The sequence below is a fragment of the Cinclus cinclus genome, chromosome 3, assembly GCF_963662255.1.
Source record: "Cinclus cinclus chromosome 3, bCinCin1.1, whole genome shotgun sequence".
NCBI lineage: Eukaryota > Metazoa > Chordata > Aves > Passeriformes > Cinclidae > Cinclus > Cinclus cinclus.
This window is the reverse complement of record NC_085048.1, coordinates 75,316,549-75,343,448: the sequence shown is the minus strand read 5'-3', so window position 1 is coordinate 75,343,448 and position 26,900 is coordinate 75,316,549. Positions and strand designations below refer to the sequence as shown.

General features: G+C 36.8%; 1 protein-coding gene across 1 annotated transcript in view; it reads left to right on the top strand.

Moving 5' to 3' along the window:
* The first annotated feature begins 2,063 nt into the window (after positions 1–2,063).
* The window catches only part of PACRG (parkin coregulated), a 210,571-nt gene continuing 185,734 nt past the window's right edge, over positions 2,064–26,900 (top strand). Inside the window, exons 1-3 of the mRNA XM_062489173.1 lie at positions 2,064–2,207; positions 10,719–10,752; positions 11,397–11,458. Coding sequence (XP_062345157.1) covers positions 2,064–2,207; positions 10,719–10,752; positions 11,397–11,458 — 240 coding nt within the window. The remainder of the gene's footprint in view (positions 2,208–10,718; positions 10,753–11,396; positions 11,459–26,900) is intronic.

Below are 26,900 nucleotides of genomic sequence, written 5' to 3'. Positions count from 1 at the left end.
CAAAATAAAAACATTGGCATACCTGACCCTGTGCACTTTCCTTAAGCTAAGCCTTTCAATTTAAAATGTTCCCTACTATATAAGAAGAGAGTAGCCGAAACGACAAGAAAGTCCTGTAAGAAATATTCCATAACTAAGAAGAAATAATTTGCATTAGTAAGTATACAATGTAAAAAACATACTGGACAAATGTTTGTAACCTTCTTTTTAGCTTTAGCAAAGGTGAAAGAACATTAGCCATACACCTGCGATCATATACTGCTAAGAAAAAATGAATACCTGAAACAGCATTCTTGGAAACTTTTCAGATGTTCAATTTAAAAACAATAGTTATTTTCACAACAAAATGCATGGTTTTCAACTCGATCAGATCTTAAGTCGACAGCAACTATGACACCAACACTGATGATGAAACAGCAAGCCTGAGGACAACAAAGAGTTGCTAAAATGCATGTGCATCCACTACATTTTATAGGTTTTACTTTAAATAATTCCCAAAACTGAGAAGGCCAAAGCAAGATGAAATGTGTAATAGGAAGGCTACAAAATGGATCCTGTAATTTTGAACTCCCCAGGTATGGATTAATCTTTCAAGTAAGAGAAAACCCACTGCTGAAACAATCGAGTCACGCTTCACACCAGCACTGGATGGGTACAGAGAGCAGCTCAAGGACCAAAGGGGCCACACTCCCAACACCACGAGGTGCTCTAAGTTGCTTCTTTTCCAGGCCGCCACGCCAGACCAATTATACGTACAGATGCTGGCAAGGCCAAAAAAAGTTCGCAGTTCAAACAAACCTTGCCGAGAAGCATTTACAATCGATATGCTGAGAAGGAATAAAAAACAATTTAAAAATGACCTCAGTCACAAGGTCTGGCCAGATTCTTTAATCCTTCTCCCACGGGGGTAAAAGAGGAGGTCGGTGACCCCTCTCAGCCCTCCGGGCCCCGCACGGTCCCGGCGCGGTTTCACCAGCGGGCGCAGACCGAGGGCAGCCCCAGATCGGCCGCCGCCCTGCCGAGGCACCGGGGCAGACGGGCGGGGACCGAGGGGAAGACAAGGGAGCCGGGCCAGCCCCCGCCACCCCCCAGGGCCTCAGACGCTCCCGCTTCTCAGAAGCGACAGTAGTTGGGGCGGCGGCGGCAGCGACGGGCCGGGAAGGAGAGGGGTAGGGAGAAGAGGGCGGAGCCGCATCCGGGCTCGCCCCGCTCCCTGACGCGCTCACTCACCGATCATGGCGGCAGCCGCGGGGGGGGGGGGGGGGGGGGGGGGAGAGGGGCGTCGCGTGCACGCGCGCGCACGTGCCGGCCGCGCTGCCGCTCGTGCACTTCTCCGGTAGCCGCCCTGGAGGGGTCGCGCGCCTGAGGGCGGGGGTGGACCGGCCCTGAACGCGCAGGCGCCTCAGTGAGGGCGGTGGAGGCGCACGCTCGGCTCTCTGGGTAACGTAGTTCTTGGCCAGTTCACACGCTCCTCCGGCGTCATCGCCTCACATTTCCCCACCGCACCGCTAATGACTTTCTCGGTAATTGCTGTCCGCCGCCCCGGTGGTGTACGGTGCACCGGGGGTAGGTACAGCTGTGCGGCGCCGGGCGGTGCCGACGGAGCTCTCCGTGGTTGCCCTCCCGCTTCCCCCGCGAGTTGTTGACGCGTTGCCTGGCGACCGTCGCGTGGCCAGGGGACCGCGCGTGGTGGCAGGTGCCCAGCGGAGCCCGAGAGGGACCCGCAGGGCCGGACGCGGCGGGCGGGAGGGCGGGAGGGGCGAGCACCCTCCGGGGGACAAGGACATCATCAGGTGGTGATGAAGGGCTGGACGCGGCGGAGAGCGGGGGAACGAGCCGGGATGATGCCGAAGGGGCCAGGGGACGGGGGCGAGGGGCAGGCAAAGGAGGCCCGTGAGGGGCAGGGGAGGCGCGGGACGGGTGTGTGGGGATGTCGCTGTTGTGGAGGGAGCGGAGCTGGACCCGCTCCCTCCTCTAACTCGCTGGGCACAGGACGCTGATGTTGGCTTGTTTTTTTCCAGTCCGTAATTTGAATCTGGTCCGTCGCGGGCGCCGGTGGGGAGATGGTAATGGAGGAGGGGGGCCCGGGCCCCTCAAAGCCCGCAGGTGACAGGTGCCCCCGGCAGCGGGAGAAGAAGGACAAGCAGCAGGACAAACAGCAGACCTGCGAGGGATTCAGTATTAGAGCCATGATGAAAAACAGCGTGGTAGGTTTGCTGCTGGCATAGAGGTGATCCTGATTAACTCAACTTGTCCAAGAAGCATAGCAAATTAGAGCTGTGGATAAAACGTGTCAGGAAAGTGTACAAGTTGCTGATACCTTATCTGGAGTTTGCTGGTTGCTGAAATTGACCTAAGACTTTGGTGAAGTATTACTGCAGGGTGACTCTGTGTCTGTGAAAGTCTTGGTGCTTTTACCAAGTGCTTTGCTTTGGTGCCACAATACTTTTTTTCTTTTTTTGTACGATTTTGTATTGGCAGTGTGCATCCTGTTAAACTGCTAGCCTATGGAATTGTTTGTGAGGCTTACTGCTTCCCACTGTCAAATGGTAGTGCAGTATTTCTCCAAAGTTTTCATACGCTGGCATAGTGTGTAAAATTGATGTGAATGTCACATAGGATGGCAAAGATCTGGAGAATAGATTAATAGATTTATGAAACAAGCTTGGAAAATAACAAAGTGCTTCCACATCATTTAGGAGAATACCAAACCAACAGACATTAGCTCTCCAACTTGTAGTTCAAAGACAGAGAAATTGATCCAACAAGTAACAGTCACAATTTCTAATTAACTTGGAGGCTTGGGAGTTACAATAGCAGTATAAAGGCCCTTCAAGTCTCTTTATACTGTTTTGTCTACCTTTATCAGAATTTAGGAGTTAAAAAGCTTTAACTAGTACAGACTACAAATGTTCAACATGTAAGTGGATGATGTAATATTATCATGCATCTCTGTCTGAACTCCTGGATTGTATTCTTCATTTGGACACAATTTAAGGTGTTAGCAAAGGCTTGAGTCCTTAAGGGTTTTTTTTAAATCTATAGAGCATTCTGACAGCTATTATGAAATACATTATTTCTTCTTGTTTTGCTGAAGTGGTCTTCCTGGAGCAGTCTCTCAGATCTTGTTATCTGCAAGAACATTCTCTTAAAAACCCAAACAAGCACGTCTTTAAAGAAATTTTAAATAGAGCAAAAGTTGCGTACCCGAAAGATTTTCTGCTAATTAGTAAAACTAAAACGTACTTTACCTTACTTGGAAAAAAACAAGGTGAGCACGACCAAAGAAATCCCTTTGTTTTAAAGATTGTTTGGTTTGTTTTTATTCTAGAGATGCATGGAATAGACTATAATATTTCAGTAGCCTTTAGGATTAGTTTTTAAAATATGTTTCCTGTTCTCAGAAAAAAAAAATCAAGTAATGGATATTTGCACATGGTTGTTTACACCTAGATATGTAAAAGATGATTTTGTCTAGAAGAATCAGCATTTTCAGTGGAGGCTAAGAAATGCGTATTTAATTTTTTAAAAAGGAGCTGTGACTTGTGAACATAACTAACTTTGAGTTTAATCAGAATTTAGGTTTCCTTTTAAATATTTATACAATGTTAACTTTTATGGCTTCATTTCTAACTTCTTAAACATGAACAGAACATTAAATCATGTGATACTGTCATTAAGTGACTGCATGCAGGTAAATCTGCTGCCTTTGCAGCTACTCACAGAATAACAGAAATTACTTTCTTTGGCATGGACATCTGGAAGTCATCTTACCCAACTTCCCACTTGAAGTGGGCCTGTCATTGGCACTCAGATCAGGTCAGTGATGGGTTTTCCAAGCTAAACTGTCAAACCCTCCAACATCATTGATTGCCTGACCTCTCTGGGCAACCTGTTTCATTTCTGCCCTGCACATCTTCCCCCTTGCCTGCCCTCTCAGCCCTGTCAGAGCTCGGGTGTACAGTGTTTTGACCTGCTGCCCACATTCTATTCATAACTGGGTTGGAAGTCCTGAAACTCTTAGTGGTCTTGGGACATTCATAGTGCCAGCAGTATGTTTTGCAAAAGTTCCAGCTGTGGTCAGGCAGCTACCAGAATAATTTCCAGTCAGTGTGCAGAAAAATCAGGATACCGTAAGGAATACCTCACTGCCACCCTGTGCAGAAGTGGGAGTTCCTTTTCTCTTTTCCAACTACTTTCTAAATAGAGCTTTAGATTTATGAAGTACTCACTTGTCAGAGGTTGACATCATTGATGAAGTTCTCATATAAGGCTTAGGAGTTGACTGGAGGGTTTAAAAGCACAGCAGGAATATCTAGTAAAGACATGGTAATTCTTTTTGTTAACAGCATGATAAGGCATAGGGTTAAATGTGTTTGACATCTCTAGGTCAAACAATGAGGTATTGATTAATATCCTTTGGTGCAAGCATGTAGTTAGTCTTAAACTCTTACTGTAGAGTCTTAACAGATTACCATTATGCATCTGTGACTGTAAATATTGTAGTAAGTGTTCCAGAATTCTTTTATGTTGCTTGGGCAAAGAGTGTTTTACTAAGTTGTTTTTCATTGATGTTCTTGAATAAAGTCTGCTTTCACAGTCAGTAGTAAGTGCAGAAATTAAGTAGATACAATATTTAAGACTTTTCTCAGTTCTCGCTAAGTCCAAAATTCACTTAGTGAAATACAATGCTTAAATATTCACCTAAAAATGTCCCTGAATGGAAGAAACTGTTCAAGTTATTCCAAAACTGCAAATTTATATAGCAGTTTAGATTAAAAGCGAGGTTCAATAAAGATCCTCTATACTAACAAGCTACATTTACATTTTAATTGTTTTGTCCTCCAGTGGAATCAAGAATGTTATGTGCTCTTACTTCTGAGGTACTGCATGTAGAATTAGGAATACAATTAAAAATTAATATATAAACTAGCAAGTATAGAAGTGTCTGAATGTGAATGTGGACAGCAGGAAGATACCTCTGTTCACTTGTGATCCTCTCTAGGTGATATGTTCCTATTTTCTGCAACTGTACATAAGAGAATAAAGTATTAGTGCCTCACTTTTCTGTAAAGCATCAATGCTAAAAGCATTTTTTCAAGGACAGGATTCATTTTAGTACTTAAAGGAAACAATAGAAAAGTAATTCCTATCTATCTCCCAACTTGTAAAAGATTACTATTACATTGATGTGTTCCATGACATCAGTCAGAAACTGCCTCCAGGAACAGGCCACAGGGATAGAATGAGAACATTTACTCGATGGCCTTAGATAGGAAGGGGTACTAAAAATTGCTTCTGGATTTCTAAAACCAAAGTAGCTGTTTAGCCTTAGAGAATGTGTAGGCAAGCTATGTGTAGGACACAGCTTTCCTCTCTTAAAAAAAGTCTAATTGCTCTAAAGCAAAAAAATGGTTATTTGTATTGCAGCTCTGGATTTTCATTCTTCTGTTCCACATTTAGGAGTCTGCAGTCTGTGTGTATTGGGATGAATTCTCAATTCTTGTACTTTATACTCTTCTTTCAACCCGTCTTCAGTAATGTGTGTTGTGAAGGGCTTTCTTGCCCTTTACTATTTGATAATAACTCATAGCAAAAGTTTCATTTTAACCATAATGTGATTTATGTTTGAAATTTGTGATTTGTCATTATATTTGTATTCATCCACACTGTGTAACCAAGACTACTTTCGTTATTTATCTTATAGCAATCAAAGTTTCTGATTTGATTTTGAGGCTACAGGAAAGAATACAGGAAAGAAGTTGCATCTTTTGATTGTAATAGCTAATTTATTGGAAAAAGCTGTGTGTTTTGGGGCAAATAAATGTCAAGTTAAAGGAGTGTTTTGGTCAATGTATACTTAGAAGTAGCACATCTGTCTTGGAGGAACTTCTCCAGTTTAACAGTAGCAGTTGTGTACAATCTACAAGTGCACTTCAGAGAAGACTGTGAGACAGTTAAAACTGTCAATGCTCTGGAAGGCAATACTATCTTCTTCTTCTCTCAGGCTTTTTAGTACTGCTGCCCATTGTTGTGTCCTCATTTGTACAATGTTGGCTGCTCAGAGAACTGATCCTCCTGAAAATACTCCAGCCTCCTAAAGCCCACAGTGTTGAACTGTCTGTGGGATTGAGGCAAGCAAAGCTTCTGCTTTAACAAGGTTCACTTGTTTTGCCCCTCTCTCTGTCCTGACTGCATGCTTCCATCTCTTCTTCTGCACTGACGTTGTTTTTCCTTGCAAATATAGAGTAAGTTGGATCAGCTGTAACAGCTCTTAAGTTAATATATGCAATGAGAAGGGAAGCAGGAGAATGTCAGCCCAAGCTATGTGTGTGGGAATGAACCCTCTTGGCAACATTGCAGTCTTAATTCATTTGAAACCAGTTATGATATAGACTTCTAGCAGGGTAATTCCACAAGCATAAGCACAATTGAAAAGCCTTGTTTTCATCCCTGGACATTTATTCTTTGAGCAACATGAACTTTTGTATGGCTTTGCGGTGAACTGGACAGGGGCCCTGGTTAAACCTAGGTTAAAAGCAGTTCTTTTTTTTTTTTTTATTTAATGGCATTTTAATAGATTTGACATACACTTTGATAATAGTGTAAGCTCACAGAAGTTGTCACTGCTGCAGCCCTGCTTGTGTCTGCTGCCTGTTTGTAGCTCCTCCTTTGTGCCAGTACACAGTCATCCCACCAGATTGATGAGGCACTTCAGTTGCATTTGATTCAAACATGAAAAGCTTGAACACAATGAGGTTTTTATTTCCCCTCATAAAGTTAGATTCCTTTCCAATTTCATGCTTGTATTTACTGTAGTGAACTCTTTGATAGTAAAACGTAAAAGCAGAATATACAGAAAAAATACTAATGCTTAAGACTGTAATTTTCTCAAAAAGCTTCTATTTCATATTATGTTTTCCAGCTATAACCTAGATGGCTTAATCATACTGCTCTTATTTTAAAATACTTCAAAGTCAGCACTTTATTTCTGTGAATGTGATAAAAGGTTGGTGTTGTTCATAGTTGCAGTCTGAGGATGAAAAGATCAGTTTCTTAGCATAAGCATTAAGAAATCATCATGCTTCACTTATGGAAATCTGTTACACATTTGAGTCTCCAGTCAATCTTCTCTTCTAATTCAGACATAAGATTTAAAATAGTTAACAAGTAAATTATCAGTCAGACTCTGTTTTGTGATTTGATTGACAACTCTTGTCTTAAATCACTTCATTTGATTCATGGTATTTTATACAGAAAAAGATCTCGGGAAGATTTTAAGTTTCATATGTAGAGAAGGTAAAAGTAAATTGATTTTAAGACCTTATGGCAGTGCTTTTTCAAAACTTCTTTACTAATTACTTTTTTATGAACTAATGAATAAAATATTTTAACTGGAAATTATTGCAGAGATAGTTGTCAAATTCTGTCAATTCTTGCACAGGGATTAAACTATTTTAAACTTTGCAAGCTCTTTACAGATTTCATTCAAGTTAAAATCCTGCAGTGTTCTGAGTAAATGGATATCTTCATCTGTTGTTTCTCTGAATGAAGACAGCATTTTTCAGTTTTGAGATTTATTTTTTTTACTGCAAATGTAGGAATTTGGAACACATTATTAAACTGTAGTTAATAAGAATAGTCTCCAAACATGATTTTAAGCTGTCAGCTTGCTGTGTAGAGAATTACCTAAAGTCAGCATTTCCTGTATGCAGCTGAGTATGTCTCTGGAGCCAATCAACTGAAAATTGAAAGAGATGAGTTAGAATGCATCTACCATACAACCTTCTCAGTACTAAGTCTCTGGAACAGTTTCCAAAGAAATGGACATATGTACATATTCTTCCTTTTAACTTGCTATCTTCAATTTCATTCAAAAAAAGTCCTGTGCTCTGTGTAAATTTCAGCCTTTGTCTTAGTCTTCTCCCTGTTAGTTGACTGGCAATGCTCTAGGATGCTACCTGAAGTGAGTTCAGTGAAGAGCCATTAAGGCAGGGTTCTGGAGCTCATGTTGCAGGAGGAGAGGCTGAGGGGAAAGGTATTCCAGCCTCTGAAAGAAAATTCTACCCAGATACCTCATGGTATTAGGTCTTAACAGACCTAGTGATCCAACAGCTGTGAGAAAGCCAGTCAGGAAGAAAAAGCCAGACTGTTCTCTCTAGTGGTGGGAGGACAGGACACGTGTATTGAAATAAGATGTTCATGATGGCGAAAAGGTTTTTCACAATGAGGGCAGTCTAGCAGTGCATCAGGTTTCCCAGAACTGTGCAGTCTTCTTGAAGATTTTCAGACCCAAATGGAGAAAAGTCCTGAGCACCCTATTCTGAGATAACCATGCTTGGAGATAGAGATTGAATTGGAGACTTCTTGGGGTAATTTTCAAGCTGAATTTTCCCATGATTCTACATCTTCCATATTATGGGTTTTTTTTGTGGTCACTCCATGGCTTTGCTGCTGCTAAGGTCAGACAAATTAGTGATGACTAATTTTTTTTTTTTCTGTTTGGGGAAGGAAATTGAAGGTTTTTGCTTTAATAAATCTGCTGCTTTTCTGAAGCTGTGGAGAGGGTAATAAATATACCTCTCTTCTGACCCTCAGAAAAACTATATAACACCATATTGTTCTAGATCTAATAGTGAACTACATCATAAACCACAGGTTGGCTTTCTGAAAACAGTTGAGTAAGCCTGCATCAGTGCTTGGGTAGCAGCAACATGTGCTTATTAGACAAGTTCACCTGCAGCTAATTCTTATGTGGTCTGCTGCAGGTGTGCAGGAAGTGCTGCTGCCAAGTATGCAATGAATGCTTCAAGGAATTGGAGCTGCTGGCCATGTCTGTAGCTGTCAGCTTCTGGATGCTGTCCCTTGTCTCTCAGTCTCCTCTTGTCACTGCTAAAACTTAAATAACACTGGAAGCTTTAAGTGGGTGAAGGAGACAGGAGATGTAGCTTAGTGGCATGTGCACTAGGAAAAGGAATGGGGAAGCAGAAAATGAGCTGAATGTGACTCACTAAAGCGGGGACCTGTGATCCGGGTGATCACTAACACAGTATGATTTTTCCTATGCCTGTGTTCCCAAACTTTACAGGCAGAGTGTACTGGAGTCTGTACCATGGAAATGAAATTTTCCCATTTTTTCATAACTGATACGTTGGGTAATATATATGCTTAGTCTATGTTTAACTGAAATTATCTGATAACTTTTAAGGAGTCAGAGAGGTTTTGGGTTTTTCCACCAAGTTTTCTTAACCATTTTGCAATGACAATTATTGTGAAGTCAGAAAAAATTGTAGTAAACAATCCTATTGGTACATTGATAACATTTCTAGACAGTGTCATAGAAAAAGTACTGTGAAAGACTGACTGGTTCCTCCTAGCAGTAGTTGATTCTTTAGTATACTTGACATTCATATAAGCAGTTTGGCATAGCTTTTCATTTTCATAGCATAGTTAAATAATATTTGCTGGAAAATTTACTGCGCTCTGATGACTTTCTTTCTTAGATAAAGTACATGTCAGATAAGATAAAATTATAAATTCCTGTATGGGGTCACAATGTGCTGAAGGCTGAATTATGCAATCTTGTGTTTAATAGTTGCAGTCTGATTCTGTAGATACATTTCAAATTTAATGTTTCTTATAGTTGCAAATTCTGGACTTCAATGAGTATAAGTTGAGGGGATGCTTGCAAATAAAAGCATTGCTCCTGAGAGCAATTTAATTCTAGTCAGACTCTCTGTGAAATTTCTGTTGGGACTCTTGCCTGGAAAAAAAAGGATTCTGATGTGATAATAAAACCTACCTTAATTATAATAGGATGATAAACAAATAATTTAGCTTTCCATACACTTGTGATTGTCTCTTTTAATTTCAGGTTTTTTCCTTTAAAAAAATTGCTCTTCACCCATCTTCCTGTAAAGGGTGATGTCAAGATCTTGATAGCAAGAGTAAATTCTGATTTGTTTTCAGTTTCATAATAGAAGTATGTAATTAGTTTGACTAGGATACATTGTTTGGTGGGGTTTGGTTGTTGGGTGATTCCATTTTTTGTGCAATGAAAGACGTTTGAAACAAGTATATACTGCAGTAAGTACAAAAATACCACACAATGTGACAAAGTTAAAATATACAGTACGTTATAGAAATATCTGGGCAATGAAAACTCCTGAAGCAATATGGCCTACTGCTAAATTCCCATGTAACAACCAGTTGGAGGAAGAATACATCTTGAAAGTTATGTTTGAGACCTATTTTATTGGTCAGAAGCATTTTAATGAGAATGTTTTGTGTGGTTGACAGGCAATACACAGTATTTGCACAAAAACGGACCTAAATCCAGATCAGAGAGTACAGTGTTTTCTTGCCCATCTTATGTGCTTAAGACATCCATTGGTTTTGCCAAATCACATGAGAATTTTTAATAATTTTTATCTTGCTTTACAACCCATTATAATATGAAAGAGCTACTTATGTACTAGTAGAAAGAGCTACTTACTACCAGTAAGTTTGGACTTGCTAAGTGTTCTTGAAAATATCTATAGCTATTATTAGGTCTTCTAAGTTTAGCAGATTTTTCATTATTTCAGTAATTATTAGATATTATTTTTTTATGTTATTTCCATGTAAGGTTTGTCTTAGTGCCAGCTCTATTATTAAGCCTATGATTTATGGAATGAAATGTTATTTCCTGAATTTTTTTTTTTTTTTTTTTACTTAAGGCAGTGAGTGAGGAAAGCCCCATGAAGGGAGAATTTGTGCCAGGGAATGAGTGTGCAAGGGCTTGTGGGCAAGGAACATTCTGGCTAAAAGTTAGGGTGCAAGGGTCTGTGCAAGACTGGGATTGTGCAGGATCACACATTTGAGGCTGATATCTGCCCCTATGCATTCTCCCACTCCTGGATGCTCCACTGAGTGTGGCCATCACAGGCCCCTTTTTAAAGCAATGTTTAAGAGGTGTTCTAAAAAAATCTGAAAGATTTGGATTTATTTTTCTTTCCTTTTAAGTCTTGGTGCATAGAATTAGGGGACATACCTAATGATCCAAGTTTTCTGTTTCAAGGCTATAATTATATACTTGCTAGAAAAGACTAGTGGTCTACATTTAAATCTTCATAAAAAGAAATATTATTCCCTGGTTTATTTTATTCTCCTATTGATGGTGTTTTAATGGCACATTATTTGATTTGTATTTGATATCTTCTCAGCTAAGACTGCTAGGGCAAAGGTGCATGCATACTTTTACTGACTTTGTAGCCAGAATTTGATAAACCTTTTTTATTTTTTCACAGAAGTTGAAAACTTACATTCTTACTTCCCAAAGTGGGTCTGTTGATCTCTTTCTTCCTGTACTATTATCTGCTGTTTGTGCTCACCTTTTCTCTGGCTGTATTTGCTTCTCCTACAGCTAGTGTCTTTTTTTATATCAGTGGATTCCCCTTGCAGTGATGTTCATCAACTGGTTGTTTGGGGAGAGGGCAGTTCCACATGGCAAAAGAACTTCTAGAGAATGTAAAGCATGTACGCAGACCTTATTAGAATACGCTATATTATAATTTTTACTGTAAAAAAAATCTCAAAGGGATGATCTTATTATAATTTTAAATTGAAGTTTTATAAAGCATAACTGAGCTATATTTTTCATGGGAAGTATATGTGTATTAGCTGTTTTCTTTATATTTTTATACAGTGTTTTGCTATCTCATGCCCTTCTAATTTGTGTCGTTCACTTAATTCATCAGGTTTTATATTAATAGTTAAAGGTCAAAGAAACAACTACTACAACTTGATCTCCTGTGCAATGCAGTCTGTCAAATTTAGAAAGTGATTTCTGTATATAATGTGTAACATCTGGTAGAACTATGAGTTACGTTGGGCATTTTTTTAGAAAATAATGCAGCCCAAAGGTAATGGTGGTCACACAGTCTGTTTTATCTCTAAATTATGCCAATGCTTAACTTAACCAATGCAATGCTATTAGAAATTTGTAGTTCATACCTATATTAATTTATCACATATTAGTCAAATTTCACTGTGCAAATATTTTAGAGTGAGAAAACTACTTCCAGAGAGAGAGTATCCTAAAAAATCCACAAAAGTAACATTTTAGCATGTTTCTGCCTTCTAAAACTCTGTTTAAGTCATGATTATTTTATGAGCTTCTAATATGCCTTTGGACATATTCAATATGTATTACAATATTATGATTCAGGACAACAATCAAGTTTTAATATTGTATTTGATAACTTCTGAAGGTTTTCAGTCATCCAATTGTTCATCTAGTATGAAGAATTCATAGACAGTGCACTAAAATTGTGCAACATCCCTCACTTTAATTTTTAAAAGTAAAGTAAGTTCCAGTGTATCAAAAAGAAATCAATAAGTTATGCATTTGAGATTGCAGGTGATTTCACAAGCTCTTCTGTCTGCTGTCATCTGACAAAGGAATCTTGATAAGAGAAATGTTAACTGAGAGCCAACTATTGACAATACTGTGCCTGTCAATAGCATGCAATGTTCAAACCTTTGGGCGTAAATTTTATTGAAAAAATTACTGGGTTTTTACACATTTGGTTTTGTTTGGATTGTCATTTTTCCTTTTCCCTGACACCAGATAGAACTGAAATATTTTTCAGCTTAAGTGAGAAAACAAATGACCCTTTACTAGCAATAGAACAATTCTGCCCCCATTGTACAATGTTCCATTAGACAGTAATGACAGAGTGTATATTGGGTGGAGATATAAAAATATATTTGCAGAGGTAATTACAAATTGCCATTAACAAAACAATTAATTCTAGATTTCTTCCCCCCATTTGATATCTGTTTAAATTCTCTTTATCGGGTCACTGTTTGTAAGATTTAGGTGATTATTCTCCTTGTTTTATCCTATTTATTCTTTTGCTTCTGGCAAGTGGAACACTTTGAAATCTTGTTCTGTTATAACATTAAATATTCTTCAGTTTTATTAGTTTTAAGTTAATCTCTTTTAGAATTGATTAAAAAAAAACCCCAAAAAACTTGCCTGGAGGTGTTTGGCACAAATGTTTAGCCAACAGGGCTAAGCTTTTGCGAGCAAATGTTTGTTCTGATTGGCGAAACAGTTCCTCTGAAAGATCCTTTAGCTGAGATATGCATATGACCTTTTTCTGCTTGAAGTCACAGTTTAGAGTTCATACTTAGACTGAATGCAAATCAGCTGACTCCTAAATGAAATCTCTTCCCAGTGGGCTGGAGGCAGACTCCCTTGTGTCCATAGTTCTTTTGAAGCATTCAGTGTGTCCTTAACACAGAACTTAACAAAATCATCACCTCTTGAGGTTGTATTTTAACTCTTAAATAAATATGCAAAAGAAGGCAATACTATTTAAGGGGACCTTCCTGAAAGCAGGTTTCAGTCTTCAGAAAATAGTTTCACAGTCTGCATTTTCAGTAGTCTGATATATAATTTTTATAAATTTGGTTTGAGAGTCTGAACTCCAAAGAGGAATGGAAATTCACATACATCCCTATATTCAGGGTTTTGCAAGTATTCAGCATGTCTTCCAGCACCTAAACCTGCTGAAGGGTCTCATTCTCTTCACCAGCATTGAAGGAGTCTGGGATAAAGCCTAATTTAGGCTCTTTGAATTTACCCTGACGTTGGGGGCTGGCGTTCAGACCATCTTGGGTTTGTACCATGGGTAACTTAATTGGCCAAAAGCTTTTCATTAGGCATCTAGAAAATGCTATAAGGTAAATATTGGTTATTACCTAGCAGGTGTTTAAAAACATTCCACTTGATGTAATATGCTCATTAAATGAAAGGATTCTGTAATACTCTGTAGAATACTGTTTCCTTTAGCCTATATCTTTAGGTTTCTTTATACTTTCTTTTTTCAGTCTATTTCTCTGTTTTCTTGATCCATGTCTAATTGTCAGCTTTAGATGTATACTAACTTTACTCTAGGATCCCACAGACCCACTCTAAGAGACAGAGTAGTTCACAAGGTATCCATTAAGGAGCTATTATTGTGTCTTGTTTTCTTGCAAGCTACAAATTGTCTGATCAAAATTATAATTTTGGATCATGTTTTTTTCCAAAGAAAGGAAATAAGGTGTGTTTTTAAGGGAGATCTTAATAAATATCGTCATGGTTCTTGTGTTTTCTAAAGGACTCTCTAGAGCCACGTAAAATTTGCAGCCTAACCACAGAAGATTATGCTACTATATGGAAAAAAAAAAAACCACAAAGTGAAAATAAGCTACTGCATTAGGTGTCAATTATTCAAACTCACAAAGCCTGATATCCTGCAGGGTTTTGGTTTTTTTCCCCCTGGTTGATTAGTATAAAAAATTAAGCTTATTTTGCTTTTTAATACAATATTTGGTGTCTAGTAACATGACAAACAAGCCTCATGTTTGGATCACCCTTTTCTGTTCTCCATTTTTTCCAAAAAACACACGGGCAGCTCTTTATGCTTGAAACTGCCATTTCCTCAAAAGCAGTTGAAAATGACCAACAAATGCACATCTTTAGGAGTGAATACAGGCAAATGTACACACAGCATGGATGTATAAGCCTTGTTTCCTCATGAATGTGTTTTAAAAATACGCATTCACCATGAAAAAAGATGGGATTAAATAAAATGGCAATATCACACATGAATCAGGCATGAGTTCCTTTCAATCAGAAGCCATTTCTTGAAGATGAAAACTTAATACCTGAGTTACAAAATTTCATTGTGAGAATGAGCAATCTCTCTCAGAGCCCGGACTTCACTGTTGGAACTACAAGAACATTACTGACTTTGGTGGTTTTCCAGTGAAGTGGCTGGTAGCAAAGAAATTGATGACAGAGGGCTCAGCAGCACAGCAGAGACCTTCTTGTAGAATCAGAATATCTGAAGCAGATCCTTTTTGAACTTCACTAGTAAGCAGAAGTTATTTTCATATAGTGACAGAGGAGAAACCTCTCACTTCCTCACTGGTTGCCATGTTTAGCCTATAGGTGTAATTTCATATGACTAAAGGTTCAAGTATCTGTCACTAGGTTTTGCAGTTAACCAGGAAGTATATTGTTACTTATTAGCTCCTATTGTTGAACCTCCTGATTTTAATATTCTAGAAATATGAGCTTAGTGAAAAGGAATAACATTTAAGAAACATTTCTCAAATTTTACTAAATGTTTTCTGATACAGTTAAAACACAGGAAGGTAGTAATCATGGTAATCCTTCTAGTTTGCAAAGATTCCAGCTGCAAAGTTACCAGTGAGTCTAAGCATTGTAATGTACATTGAAGATTTTATTATATGAAAAATGTGTGTTATTAATGAAAAAATAGCCTTGAGGCAGTAAATTCTTAAAAATAAAGTAGAATTAAGTGCTAGATAAAAGGCAGAAAGAGAGAATAATTGCTTTGTATAGGGCAAATATCTGTGTTTCCATGTGAAAAAAACCCCAAATGATTTTATCAATGCTTGTTAATATAAATAGGGTTCGTAATTTATGTTTATAATGAGTAAACATGAGATTGTATTTTGGGAAGGGTAATTAAAGGAATTCTTCTAGGGATAGGCATTTTATGGAAACTTTTCATCAGCTAATTCTATTTTATAAATAAAATGGCATTAATTACAGAGGTAAGATGCTATCATGGGATACTAAATTGTTAACATACTGATAAAGATACATTTTATGTTTGTAAAAAAACCCCATCTATTTAGTGATCTGTGAGTTCAGTTAATAGACTGGTACTTAAGTATTGGATGCTTAATTGATTTTCTTAGAATATATAGGGTTTTTTTACTGTTCTAAATAGATTCACAACCTATATTAAAATGTTGCTTTTTTGATGACTAGATATGCTTTCTGTAGCTATCAAAATTTAAAGGAAACTGATAGCTGAGAACTTTGTAAAGAGAATAGAGGGTGGAGCAAGTATCAATTGTTTTCTTTTGCTGTAAGTATACTGGGGTGTTTTTCCTCAAAACAGTATGATTTACTATACACATGCTGCAACCAGAATTCAGCTATCAAAATTTAACTTTTTAACCTGAAAAAAATCATGCTTTTACTTAAGACTTGAGCAGGAGAAGTTTTGATATTTTCAGAATTTGTATACATAAACCTTAATGGAATGTAAAAAAGACAAAAAATTCCCATTTTCACTTCACAAGTGAGGGTTTGTTTTTTTAATATATTTAAGTAATTCTAAGCAGAATTTCCATTTAGTTGTCCTATAGTATATATGCTTATCATTTTAACTCCAAATTTCTGAAGTATAATATAAAAATCTTGAGGTGGAATTTTTGAGTCTGTCATCGTTAGCTGCAGTTGTTTGCACCGCAGATTGAAAATGAACATGTAGATAATAACATCAATGTACAACTGGAATACAGGAAAACAGAGATGGTGGCAGGGCATGTGTAAGGATGGCTAATGGCAGTGTTTGTGCAGTGATGGTCACTAAAGTAGCAGGGGGGCCTGAGCGACTTAATTTTGGCATCTCCTCAGTCTTGCATTGAATGTACCGTGTTCCTGATAAAGTGTTCCTTTCTAGCTCAGCCACAAGTAAGACATACATGTACCTCATCAAACCACACAGCAGTTTTTTGTCCTCAGTGTCTTTTGTCTTTTTCACACCGTACCACAGCTTTTTTTCATTCATTCCAGGCGTTTTTTAAACAATGCATCCCTTTTTATCCCCCGTAAGTCCATCTGCATTTGCAGGAATGACGTGAAATAAGGAATCTGATAGCTTCTGTTGCCACAGAAGTCTGTTGTCTCAAGACTTCTCATAAAATTTTGTGTTATACAAAACGAGGTAGAACCGATCCTTCTAGCATCCCACAAGTAAAGCTTTCAGGGCTGGAAAGAAACCACCCATCAGACTTGTTTGAAATCTGACTGATTGGAGTTGACCTATCCAGATCAGGGTGACTGACTCATTTCTACCAGTCTCCCAGGCAAGTCAGCAGCACATGGTGATCTTCAGTGTCAAACACTGCTGATAGGTTTAATGAAGTAAGCATGGATATCTTCCTCTGAGCTGTGCCAGAGAGGAAATTATTTGCAAGCAAGACTAATGCACTCTGAAAGCTGTTACCAAGTTTGAAAGCCTGACTGCCCCAATTTAGATTCTTGGCAGAGAAGTCAAATTCTGTAGTAGAGTGTGTTGTTTAGTTGGGGCTTTTAAATTATTTATTTGATCATTTTTCCCAAAAATAAAAAGGTGGGCAGAACATTTGGACTAAGGATTTTTGAAGCCTGGGCATTTGCACTTCATTTTTCATGCAGTTTAAAAACTGTGATTTGCATTCAGATTACATTGAGATTTCACTGGGATGCTCAGGCCTTTGTCCAGCTGGGTTTTGGTTGTCTTTAAGGGTGGAGATTGTGCATCATCTTTGGTAACCTTCCAATGACTACCTGCATTGTGAAAAAAAGTTTTTCTACAGTCAAGTCAGAATTTTCTTTATTGCAATTTGTGACCATTGCCTCTTCTTGTTTTTTTATTGTGCAACACTGCAAAGACTTGACTCATATCTACTGTGTTCCCAGGCTTGTAACTGAAGGCAGCAATGGGATTCCTGTTCAGATTCCTTTTCTTTTTCTCTCATGCTCTCCTCATGCGTCATGTACTTCAGAGTCCCCTTCATACTGGTGGCCTTCACCAGCCTTGTTTCAATATATCAGTGTTTTTCTTGTACTGGGTAGTCTGAATTATGGCCTTATGTTCGAATACAGACTCACAAACATCAAATAAAGGAGAATGCTGAATTCCCCCAACACTCTTATGTACCTCAGAATGTAGTTAACTCATCTGGGCCACAAAGGTGCACAAATGTTCCACTTGTTCACAGAGATTCCCCCAAGAACTTTCCTAAAAAGCTGTGTTCCAGCCAGTCATTGTCTGGTCTGAACTGTTCTAGTGCAGAACTTCAATTTTACTATTGCTGAACTTTCTGAAATTCCTATCAACTCATTTTGCCAGCCTGTCAAGATGTTTCTGAATGCCTACCTCAAAATTTGATGCAGACTACTGAGTGGCATTAGATGCTGCACATCACTTTTATTAATATCTCCATCTCATTAAGATCATGGGTCAATGGGTGAACTCATTTCTACCTCAGTTTACTGCTCCTTGAGGGTGATCATCAAATGACGTAATTCTTTTACATTCCATAATTTTAAAATTTAATTCTCCACCATTTCTTGAAGGGATTAATTGCGTATTTTATCCCTTATGTGATGAACATGAAGACTATAAAACTGATTTTTTAATCACTATTATACCTCTGTAAACAGTGCATCTTATATCTATCATTCTCTCTGATAGCCTGCCAACCTTTCTATTTGTAGTATATAAAATTTGAGTTAAAAATATACATAATTACATTTTCATGATGCAAGGAGGAGCAGCAGTGTAATTCATGTTAACAGGGCCACATGACCTTACTATTCATTTCTAGATTATGTAGATTTCTGGTTATGTAATGCAAGTAAAATTTTAGGATCTTAATGGCACTACCAAATATTGCAATGCTGTATTTTAATTACTTTCTGAGTTTTGTAGCATGTGAATACTAGTTATTTTTCACTTACAACTCTAGGACTAAGTTGGAAGAGGTTTGTTAATGACTAGATTTTCTGTGTGGAGAAATGCATACAGCTGACTTCTACATAGCTATATTGTAATTATATTTGATGCAGATTAGAATAAATGTGGGCTGAATACACAGTTGTATTGGTAGGTCAGAGCAAAGCTAGATGTAAAAATTAACCAACATAATTGGGAGATGCAGTTTTTAAATATTAAGTTAACCAGACCTACTTTATTAAACTCCATGGAAAGAAAAAGCACTAGAAATTTAATTCTTAATGAAAGCAAGCTTATAGTTCTATATATAATCTTTGAAGCTTCATGTAGTATTGTGTATCTTGGCTTTTGTTTATTTTCTTTAGGAAGTCAGCCTTTTGGATTTTTGTTGTATTTTTTAACATTGTTTCATTAGTATTTTATAAAATTTGTCAGGAACATAAATAGAGAAAACATGCTGAAAAGGTTGATAACCAGTATTTATACTGTAACTATCCTTAGTGAAGATTTATTTACTCTTTCTTTACTTTCTTTTCTCATAACAGTCTGGCTTTTTGTTACAATCTTGTTCTAATCATCTCTTTTGATGAGGTCTAAGGGGTGATCTAAAGTATCTGGTGTTCTGCATAGCACTTAGGCACAGTGTACTCATATTAGCACTCTTTCATTGCTATTTCAGTGGTTGCAGTGGGGTGGTGATGGTGCAAAGTTGTAAAAAAGAACCTCTCTATATTCCATAGTGTAGTTGGCAGACAGCCTGCAGTACGAATAAAAATTTGGCTTGCTTTTGACCAAAAGGATTGCAGTTACAAGTGATCAGAGGTATAATTGAGAAACAAATTACAGTGAATGTGACTTAAACAAAGCATCCTTTGGGCTACATGGCAGAAGTTGTATTACTAATTCTTTGAGTTATTACCTCATAATGACTGGAATCCTGAAGATGGTTTGTTCCGTTACAAAATTCTTCCAGAGTGGGTTCTATAAAATACTGAACAACATTTTTCACCATGTGTGATTCATACTGAGAACTTTCTCTGGTAATCATATCACATTACATAACAGAAATATGTATGTGGTTGAATCAGGCAGAATTTAGAGGAAAGTGTTTTAATATTTTAATTTAATTTGAACTAATATTTAGAAAAAAAATTATCAAGCAACTTCCCTGCATGTGTTTAGTGTATCACATCTTACAGACTTCTGGCATTGTGTGGTTGTAAATTATTTAGTAAAGGGAAAAGTTAATGGTGGATAATTTTCAGTTCTATCGTTTCTCCAAAACACTAGATTTTATTAAAAAATGTATTGCTATGATCAAATTTGAATTTGAAACTTATCTCTCAGGCAGTAAAGCATTAATGGTTAAAAACTATAGTTTGTAGTTTCTGTGATAAAATACCACACACTTAACCAGATATATAGCTAGGGATCCATTGCACTGTTCTGTAGGTTAATTTATCAGAATTATCTCTAAAAACCTGAAAATATTTAAGGAAGAAATCAAAGGTTTTCAAGCATTGTTGATTGACTGAAGTTAAGTATTTTACTTGTTCTTGAAATTCATTGTATTTTGCCAATATATTTATCTAGGCTACTGGGACGAATCTCATTTGACATACAAATGAAAATTAGTTTTGCTGGCTTGTTCAGTTTTTAGCTTTAGTTTTCTCTGTTAATAATAATTCCATACTGTCAATTGTAATGATGGCTTATATGGTAACTTAAAACTAAATAGAGCCACCAACCTGACTCAGCAAACAGTAATCATACATGAACTACTTTCTCTCACTGTTGTGGTTAAGGTAAAATGTAAATAAGGGTGGAAAAGCTTATTATTCTATGACAAAATGTTAGGATGTCACATTCTATCTCTGTTTTCTCCAAATGTTGTCAAGAAATGAGGTCTTTTCTGCAAATCATAACACGTATTTGGGGTTTTTCTGATATTTTTTAAATCAGCATGTCAAATAAAAATGTCTCCTTTTCACTATAGTGCTCTTATAGTAACATTTGCTTGATTACTGACTGTGCTTTTTCAGAATTAAAGTGGTGAGTGTAGAGTACCATCAAAGTTTATTTTTGTTAGGCTTTTCCTAACAAGTATTTTATGAAAAAAAGGTAAGAGAATACATAGAACCTGATATTTTCCTGTAATTTGTTGATTCATTAATGAATTATTTAATTAAACTAAATGCATTAATTCAGTTATTATTATATTTCTCAGAATGCCTTTATCGTTAATTTCTAGGATCACTTTATTTGTATTGAGGTACAGATATCGTAGAATCATAAAGGTTGGAAAAGGCATCCAAGATTATTGAGTCCAACCTTTGACCAATCACCACCTTTTCACCTCAACCATAGCATTAATTGCCTTATCAAGTTGTGTCCTGAACATTTCCAGGGGTGGTGACTTCACCACTGTAACAGGGTGGTGTATTGCACCACTTAGTAAGTGGCATGTCTGAAGTTTCTTCTCTCTTCACTCTGAGCCAGGTTTAAAAAACACAAAAGAAATTAATTTTCTCATGTTTAGGCTTGGTTGTTTATTAAATCTAATTTAAAGTACAGAGAGTTCAGCAGCACTCCTGGCTACTAGTGAAAAGCGAGCAAAACGGAGATGAAGCTAGCTAGCTACAAGGTCTCTTGTAGCTAAACAGTCCAGTAGAGAATTGACACCTCTATTATTTAAACTTTTGACCTCATAACCAAACTCCCGTGACCCTCAGTGCAGCACTAACTGTCCAACCAGAAACTACTACCTGAAACCATGAACAAGAAGGAAGATCACTGAAAGGAAACACCACCCAAAATCCTCTGTCTTGTCCCATACCTATTACTATATTATAAAAACCTCCAATTTAAAACCCTTCACCATGTGAAATCACACATTTCTATTTGACTACACACCTGTGACTCTAACTCCATGATTCAAATTTGGGAGTCTTCTCCAAGGCCTCAGGTCAAAAGCAGTCTTCTCCAGGGGGTCAGTGCCAGAAATATCAGAAATACTGCATCAAAATGTGAAGTCAGACAGTCCCTTTAGCCAAAGTGACTGCTTCAGAGCTCTCTGAACTGCTATATATTGGTAGGGATCAGGCTAGATTCAAATAAACCCCAAGCTGTCCTGTTTTCAGAACTTGGCTTTATCTTACCCCTGACAAAACAGCAGGATGTCTGCAGAAGACATAAAGCTAGACTCTTACTCCTGGTAAATGTTACCCCATGTCCAGACATTTATTTTTAGCATGCAGTTTCCCTTGTTTACTTCTTCCTCCTCTGCCTCTGACACAAGTACCACATGGACATGAAAGTATCTTAGTATTCCAACAAAGATAATGAGAGGTAGAGGGGAAAATGAGGCTGGGGGGAGTTGATCCATTTGCCAGAGGTGGAACTCTTTGTTGCTCGTTCCTTTAAAAGAGCACATAGGAACAAATACTGTGTTAGTTGTAAAGCACGCCAAAATCAGGAAATTCCAGATTCTACATTGCCTGTGGTGTCTTAATTACTGCTTCTTTGTATGTTCATAGCGTGCTATAATTTTTAATAATGTTACAATAACTTTTTTTAGTCCTCAGGATATACTTGGAAGTGTCAGAATTGAGATTGCATGCACACTATTAAATCTGCTGGACTTAGATTACTGCTTCATTTTGCAACATTGAAATCTTTTGCTCAATTGCTGTTTGTAGACAAATGTGATGAAATTTAATCAGCAAGTATCTGGGAAAATAATATTTTAGACATATATATTATGTTACATGCATTTTATTTTTATTATTTGGGGAAATTATTGTTCAGGAATGCTAAAATTTGTTTGATCAGAAAATACTGTTCATAACCAATAATGTTTAATATAGCGTATATCTATGTTTACCACTGTTGTGTCCATGCATGCATTGAAGATAAGAATATCTAGTTGTAAAATGCTAATATGCTCAGTGCTATGAACAAAAGAAAATTAAGACAATACAATCGAATTCCTTTTATATAAAACCAATGTAACCAAAATGCAAATCAAACTCATTATGGTCGTGGTGATTACCCTTATATTTGCATCCTTTACTGTGTGAAAATTAGACTTATATCACATGATAATAGTTAACAAATTTGCATATTCATTCCATCAAAGATTGCAGACTTCTTCATAGCATAAAGATTTTTTTCATTTTGTGTAATTCTCTTTGCGATTCATGCTATTTTTGCTATAAATTCTCCTGGCTAATCCTGTTCACAGATCATGTTCTGCTTCTGTTTAGTAGGTCTAAAGAGGCAAACTGAGAAGAGAAAAGCTTCTGTGAGTTACCTGTCCTTTATTATGACTCAAACTCTTCTGACAGTTTTTAATATTGTAGCACTTTCTGCCTCTTCAATTTGCTGGATGTTTGACTTCCATCTTACCCTGTCTGCAAAAGGGACTCCTTCAGCGCATATTTGAAGAACATGACATGCTTCCTTGTTTATGCTCTCTTAAATGCCTCCAAATTACTTTTTTGTTGTTCTTCCTTCTTCCCACAAAAATGTTTTGTTTTTTTAAACCTAGTTTCTAAAGTGAGAGAGAGAAAGCCGAAGAAACTGAGAGCAAGGCAAGGTCATAAGAAATGTTAAAGGAGCTGAGATCATTGTGGTGTTGGATGCTATAGAGAACACAAAACAGTAGGAAACTCCAGTTAGGAATTCTCTCTGTTATTAGAACAATTTGTTTTGCTATATTGCCACTGAATAAGTGTTTAAACTTGTCCTTAAAGTATTCTGTAACATAGCAAAGGGCTAACTAGTCAGGCAAACTAGGCTGGTGAAGCTATTTTCTGTGGTTAAAATACAGGGTTGTAAGACTTCTCACCAAATTTGTTAAAGCTAAAGTATATTCAATTGTTTCAAATGCATTTGTTTTTGAAGCTGTATCAATAAATAATGCACATAGGATACATTTGTACTCTTTACTCTTTTTATAACTATCAAGAAACAATAAGTAATTACTGTTAAATCAACAGGTTTTCTTTCTTCTGTTGCTTCTCTGTAAATGGAAAACCATTTGGTGCATACTTATATTATAGTTTGAGTGAGAAAAAGCAGTTGTTGAAACCTTCACATACAAAATTAAATTATTTGGGTTTTACAAATGTTGATTTTTGAAAATCTCATGTGCAGTCTGTATACTGAGAATTCATGGGGTCTTGAAAATAGTTATGATGAATTCTTACGTAAATTTTTGATTGACTGAGTTGCTAACTAAATTATTAAATAAATTTTCTCTAAAAGTATTACTTCTAAAAAGAGGCAGCTGAAATGGAACATACGCAATACCATTTCTTCTTGGAAAAGCTGTGTTACTTTTTGAAAAAACTGAACCTTGACTAAGCTTTCATTACTTATATCTTTATCTGGCAAATGTAGATAATTTTAATCTTTGATCAACTTAATTTTAGAATTCTAACTTCTACTATTATTTTTCACCTCATCAGACACATTGGAATGTTTTAATTTAGAAAAAAATTGTTGATGTCTTGAGCTAGTGTTCTAAGATTAGTTAATAGCCCTGACTAGCTTTTCATATATATGTGTGGGTATGTGGGTGTGAATTTAGGACAGATTATTCTTATGATAACAAGAAAATCCTCACGAGAACCCCAGTGTTGGATTGTTTTTCACTGTTTAGAGCTGAAAAGAATTGGAAGATTTCAGAATTATCTATCCTGTGAAAGAGCAATAAACTTGTTCATATGTATATGTACATAAGATTACTTATTTTTTTTTAATTTGAGCAATGTTCTTTCAATTTTTACCCTAATTTCTTTAAATTAATCTGTTAACCACATAATTGACTGGCATAAAGGAACATAACTCAGCTGAATATGTATTTATATTTGTGTAGTTTTTAATTCTATTTGATATTTTTATTGTAAGACTACAGGTTAAGTAGATATATATATATATCTGATTTTCCAAAAGAAGGCAAACATGCACATCTCTGTCTTTGAATACATGGTATTACCTTAATGTATAAAGGTTACAAAAGTTAACAACAGGAACAATAACAGCTGCACAACTCAAGTTTTGAGACATGACTGTCTCTGGTTTTGAATCACTGGTTTGGTTATATTATTGCTTTGTTAAGAATAATTATCATTTCTTAAAATGAAGTTTTTCTGATATTTCACTGTCTCTAAAAGAGTCAAAATAAATCTTGAAATCTTCTTTAAATTAATATTTTTCACTTTTATGAATATTTGGTATCTTGAGGGTGCTGAACAATTGACTGTTGAATGGCTGCTTCTTTTCATGTAACTTTCTTAGGTGTTGAGTCAGAAAAAATAAGAATTATTTCATTAAGTCTGAATGTTGCTACTTCTAATATCTCAGTGTAGCTATTCACTTAGCTCTCCATGAGAAAGGATGAACTTCAGTTACTCTACAGATGTAATTTCAACTTGCTGTTTTATAGCAGTTCTTCAAATAGTCATCCAGACAAATTTGTTCTTGAAAGCTTCTTGAAGGCTAATTATATATCCTATATTGAGATGCATGTTCTGTCAATGAAAAAATTGTAAATCAGGATGTAATTATGAAGTTTAGTAGCTCTAGAAAAGCACAAGGAAGAAAACTGTGGATGTTTTTCCTAATGCAGTTACTGTTCTTAAAGTTCTGAGATTACCTTAACTGGGGTAATCCTGGTAGAGGTTCAAACCTATGAAAGATTAATGGTGATTTCCATAGATTTTTGTATTTGGTAAGCTGTCATAAAGTACACAATTCACTAAAACATTTCCTGTTAATTTGGTGTGGCATGACATGACTTATTCTCACATATAAAATGTCATTGTAATGATATATAACTGGCATTTATTCTTCCTAATACAGTCACAAGAGAAGTATAACTGATTGGCACTTTTCCAGCAATGAAGCCCTGGTCTGGAGTCAGGTTTACCCTGTGATGATGATTGTATAACATTTCTATTTCAAAACCCCTGTGGTTTTGCATTGCCTCTTGAGCCCCATACCAGCTATTTCATTAGGCATTTAATCATCAAGAGGCTTTGCAAATCCCAATAATGGGTGTGGAATGCAGTCCTAAATTTTAGGCTCTTGTTCCCCAAGGAGGAGCATGGAATCCACAGCTTCGTCACTAAGCTCCGAGCTCCCTGTATAGCATCTTAAGGATAACTGCCGTAGGAAGATGGAACTTCTGTTCTGACTAGGCACCACTGGCAATAGGAAATGTGAAACATGGTGTCATACAGTATCACATCAATTTATATTTGTCACCTTTGGCTTACAAGTGCAGGAAGGTACTCTCATTCACTTGAAGTGGAAAGATCAAAGAGTATTTTTCAGAGAATAATCAGTTATCATATTCTTTGAACAAATGAAGCTGCGACTTGCTCCTGTGCCAGTGCTACAGCTGCCATCCTCTATCTAATAAACTCGTGTTTAGAGGCTTTTGGCTAAGAAGTGTAAAGTCTAGCTTGGATTCACCTGAAGAGATTCAGGTTCACTTCTCACAGGAGCCTCCATATGTACATATATATCCTTAACCTCTTCCACTGCTTTCATGTCAAATGGAAAAGTGACAACAACGAAAAGATTTCAACTTTTACATTTGGGAGGAGATCTTTTAGCATAATAAATTGGCAGAAATGTAATCCTTCTTTTCCGTGAATATGAATATAATTTTTTTGATTACATAGCGCATGAAAACAGTTTAGCTTATCTAGATCAAAGGCAAGGGAGGAAAAGGAAACACTGCAGCAAAAATAAGGCTGTTGTGGTCATGCAGTTTTGAACAAGCTAAAATACATTTTAGTTAGAAAAGTGGTGGCATTCTGAAATGGGTGCAGATAAATTTACTTACTTGAGTGTATTTCAAAGTAAGTTTCTTTTATCTCATCTCCCAGCAGTGTTAACATTCATTTCCCCTTCAGTGAAATGCAAACTTATAATTTCTAGTTGGAAAACAAGGCCAAATTGTTACAACAGGTTTACTATGGAATTTTCAGCCCCAAAGAACAGTATTTTATCATTCATGCTTTGTTAGATACTTAACACTGCAAGACAAAATGTCAAAATATAAGTTAGATACAGTGTACATTTTCATTGTTTTTTAATTTGAAAATACACTGATAAATAATTTTTACAGCACAATTACTTCTGAACACTTGCATTATCAGTTATTAAAATAAATTATGATGGTGTTTTCTGCTGATTGCAAACAGAAATGCTGTTGAGAATATATACCATTTTAGAGCTTGGTTGGAAGAGTCATGTCAGAAAAGTCAGCAGTGACTACTGCATTTCCCATGTAATTTATTTTTTATG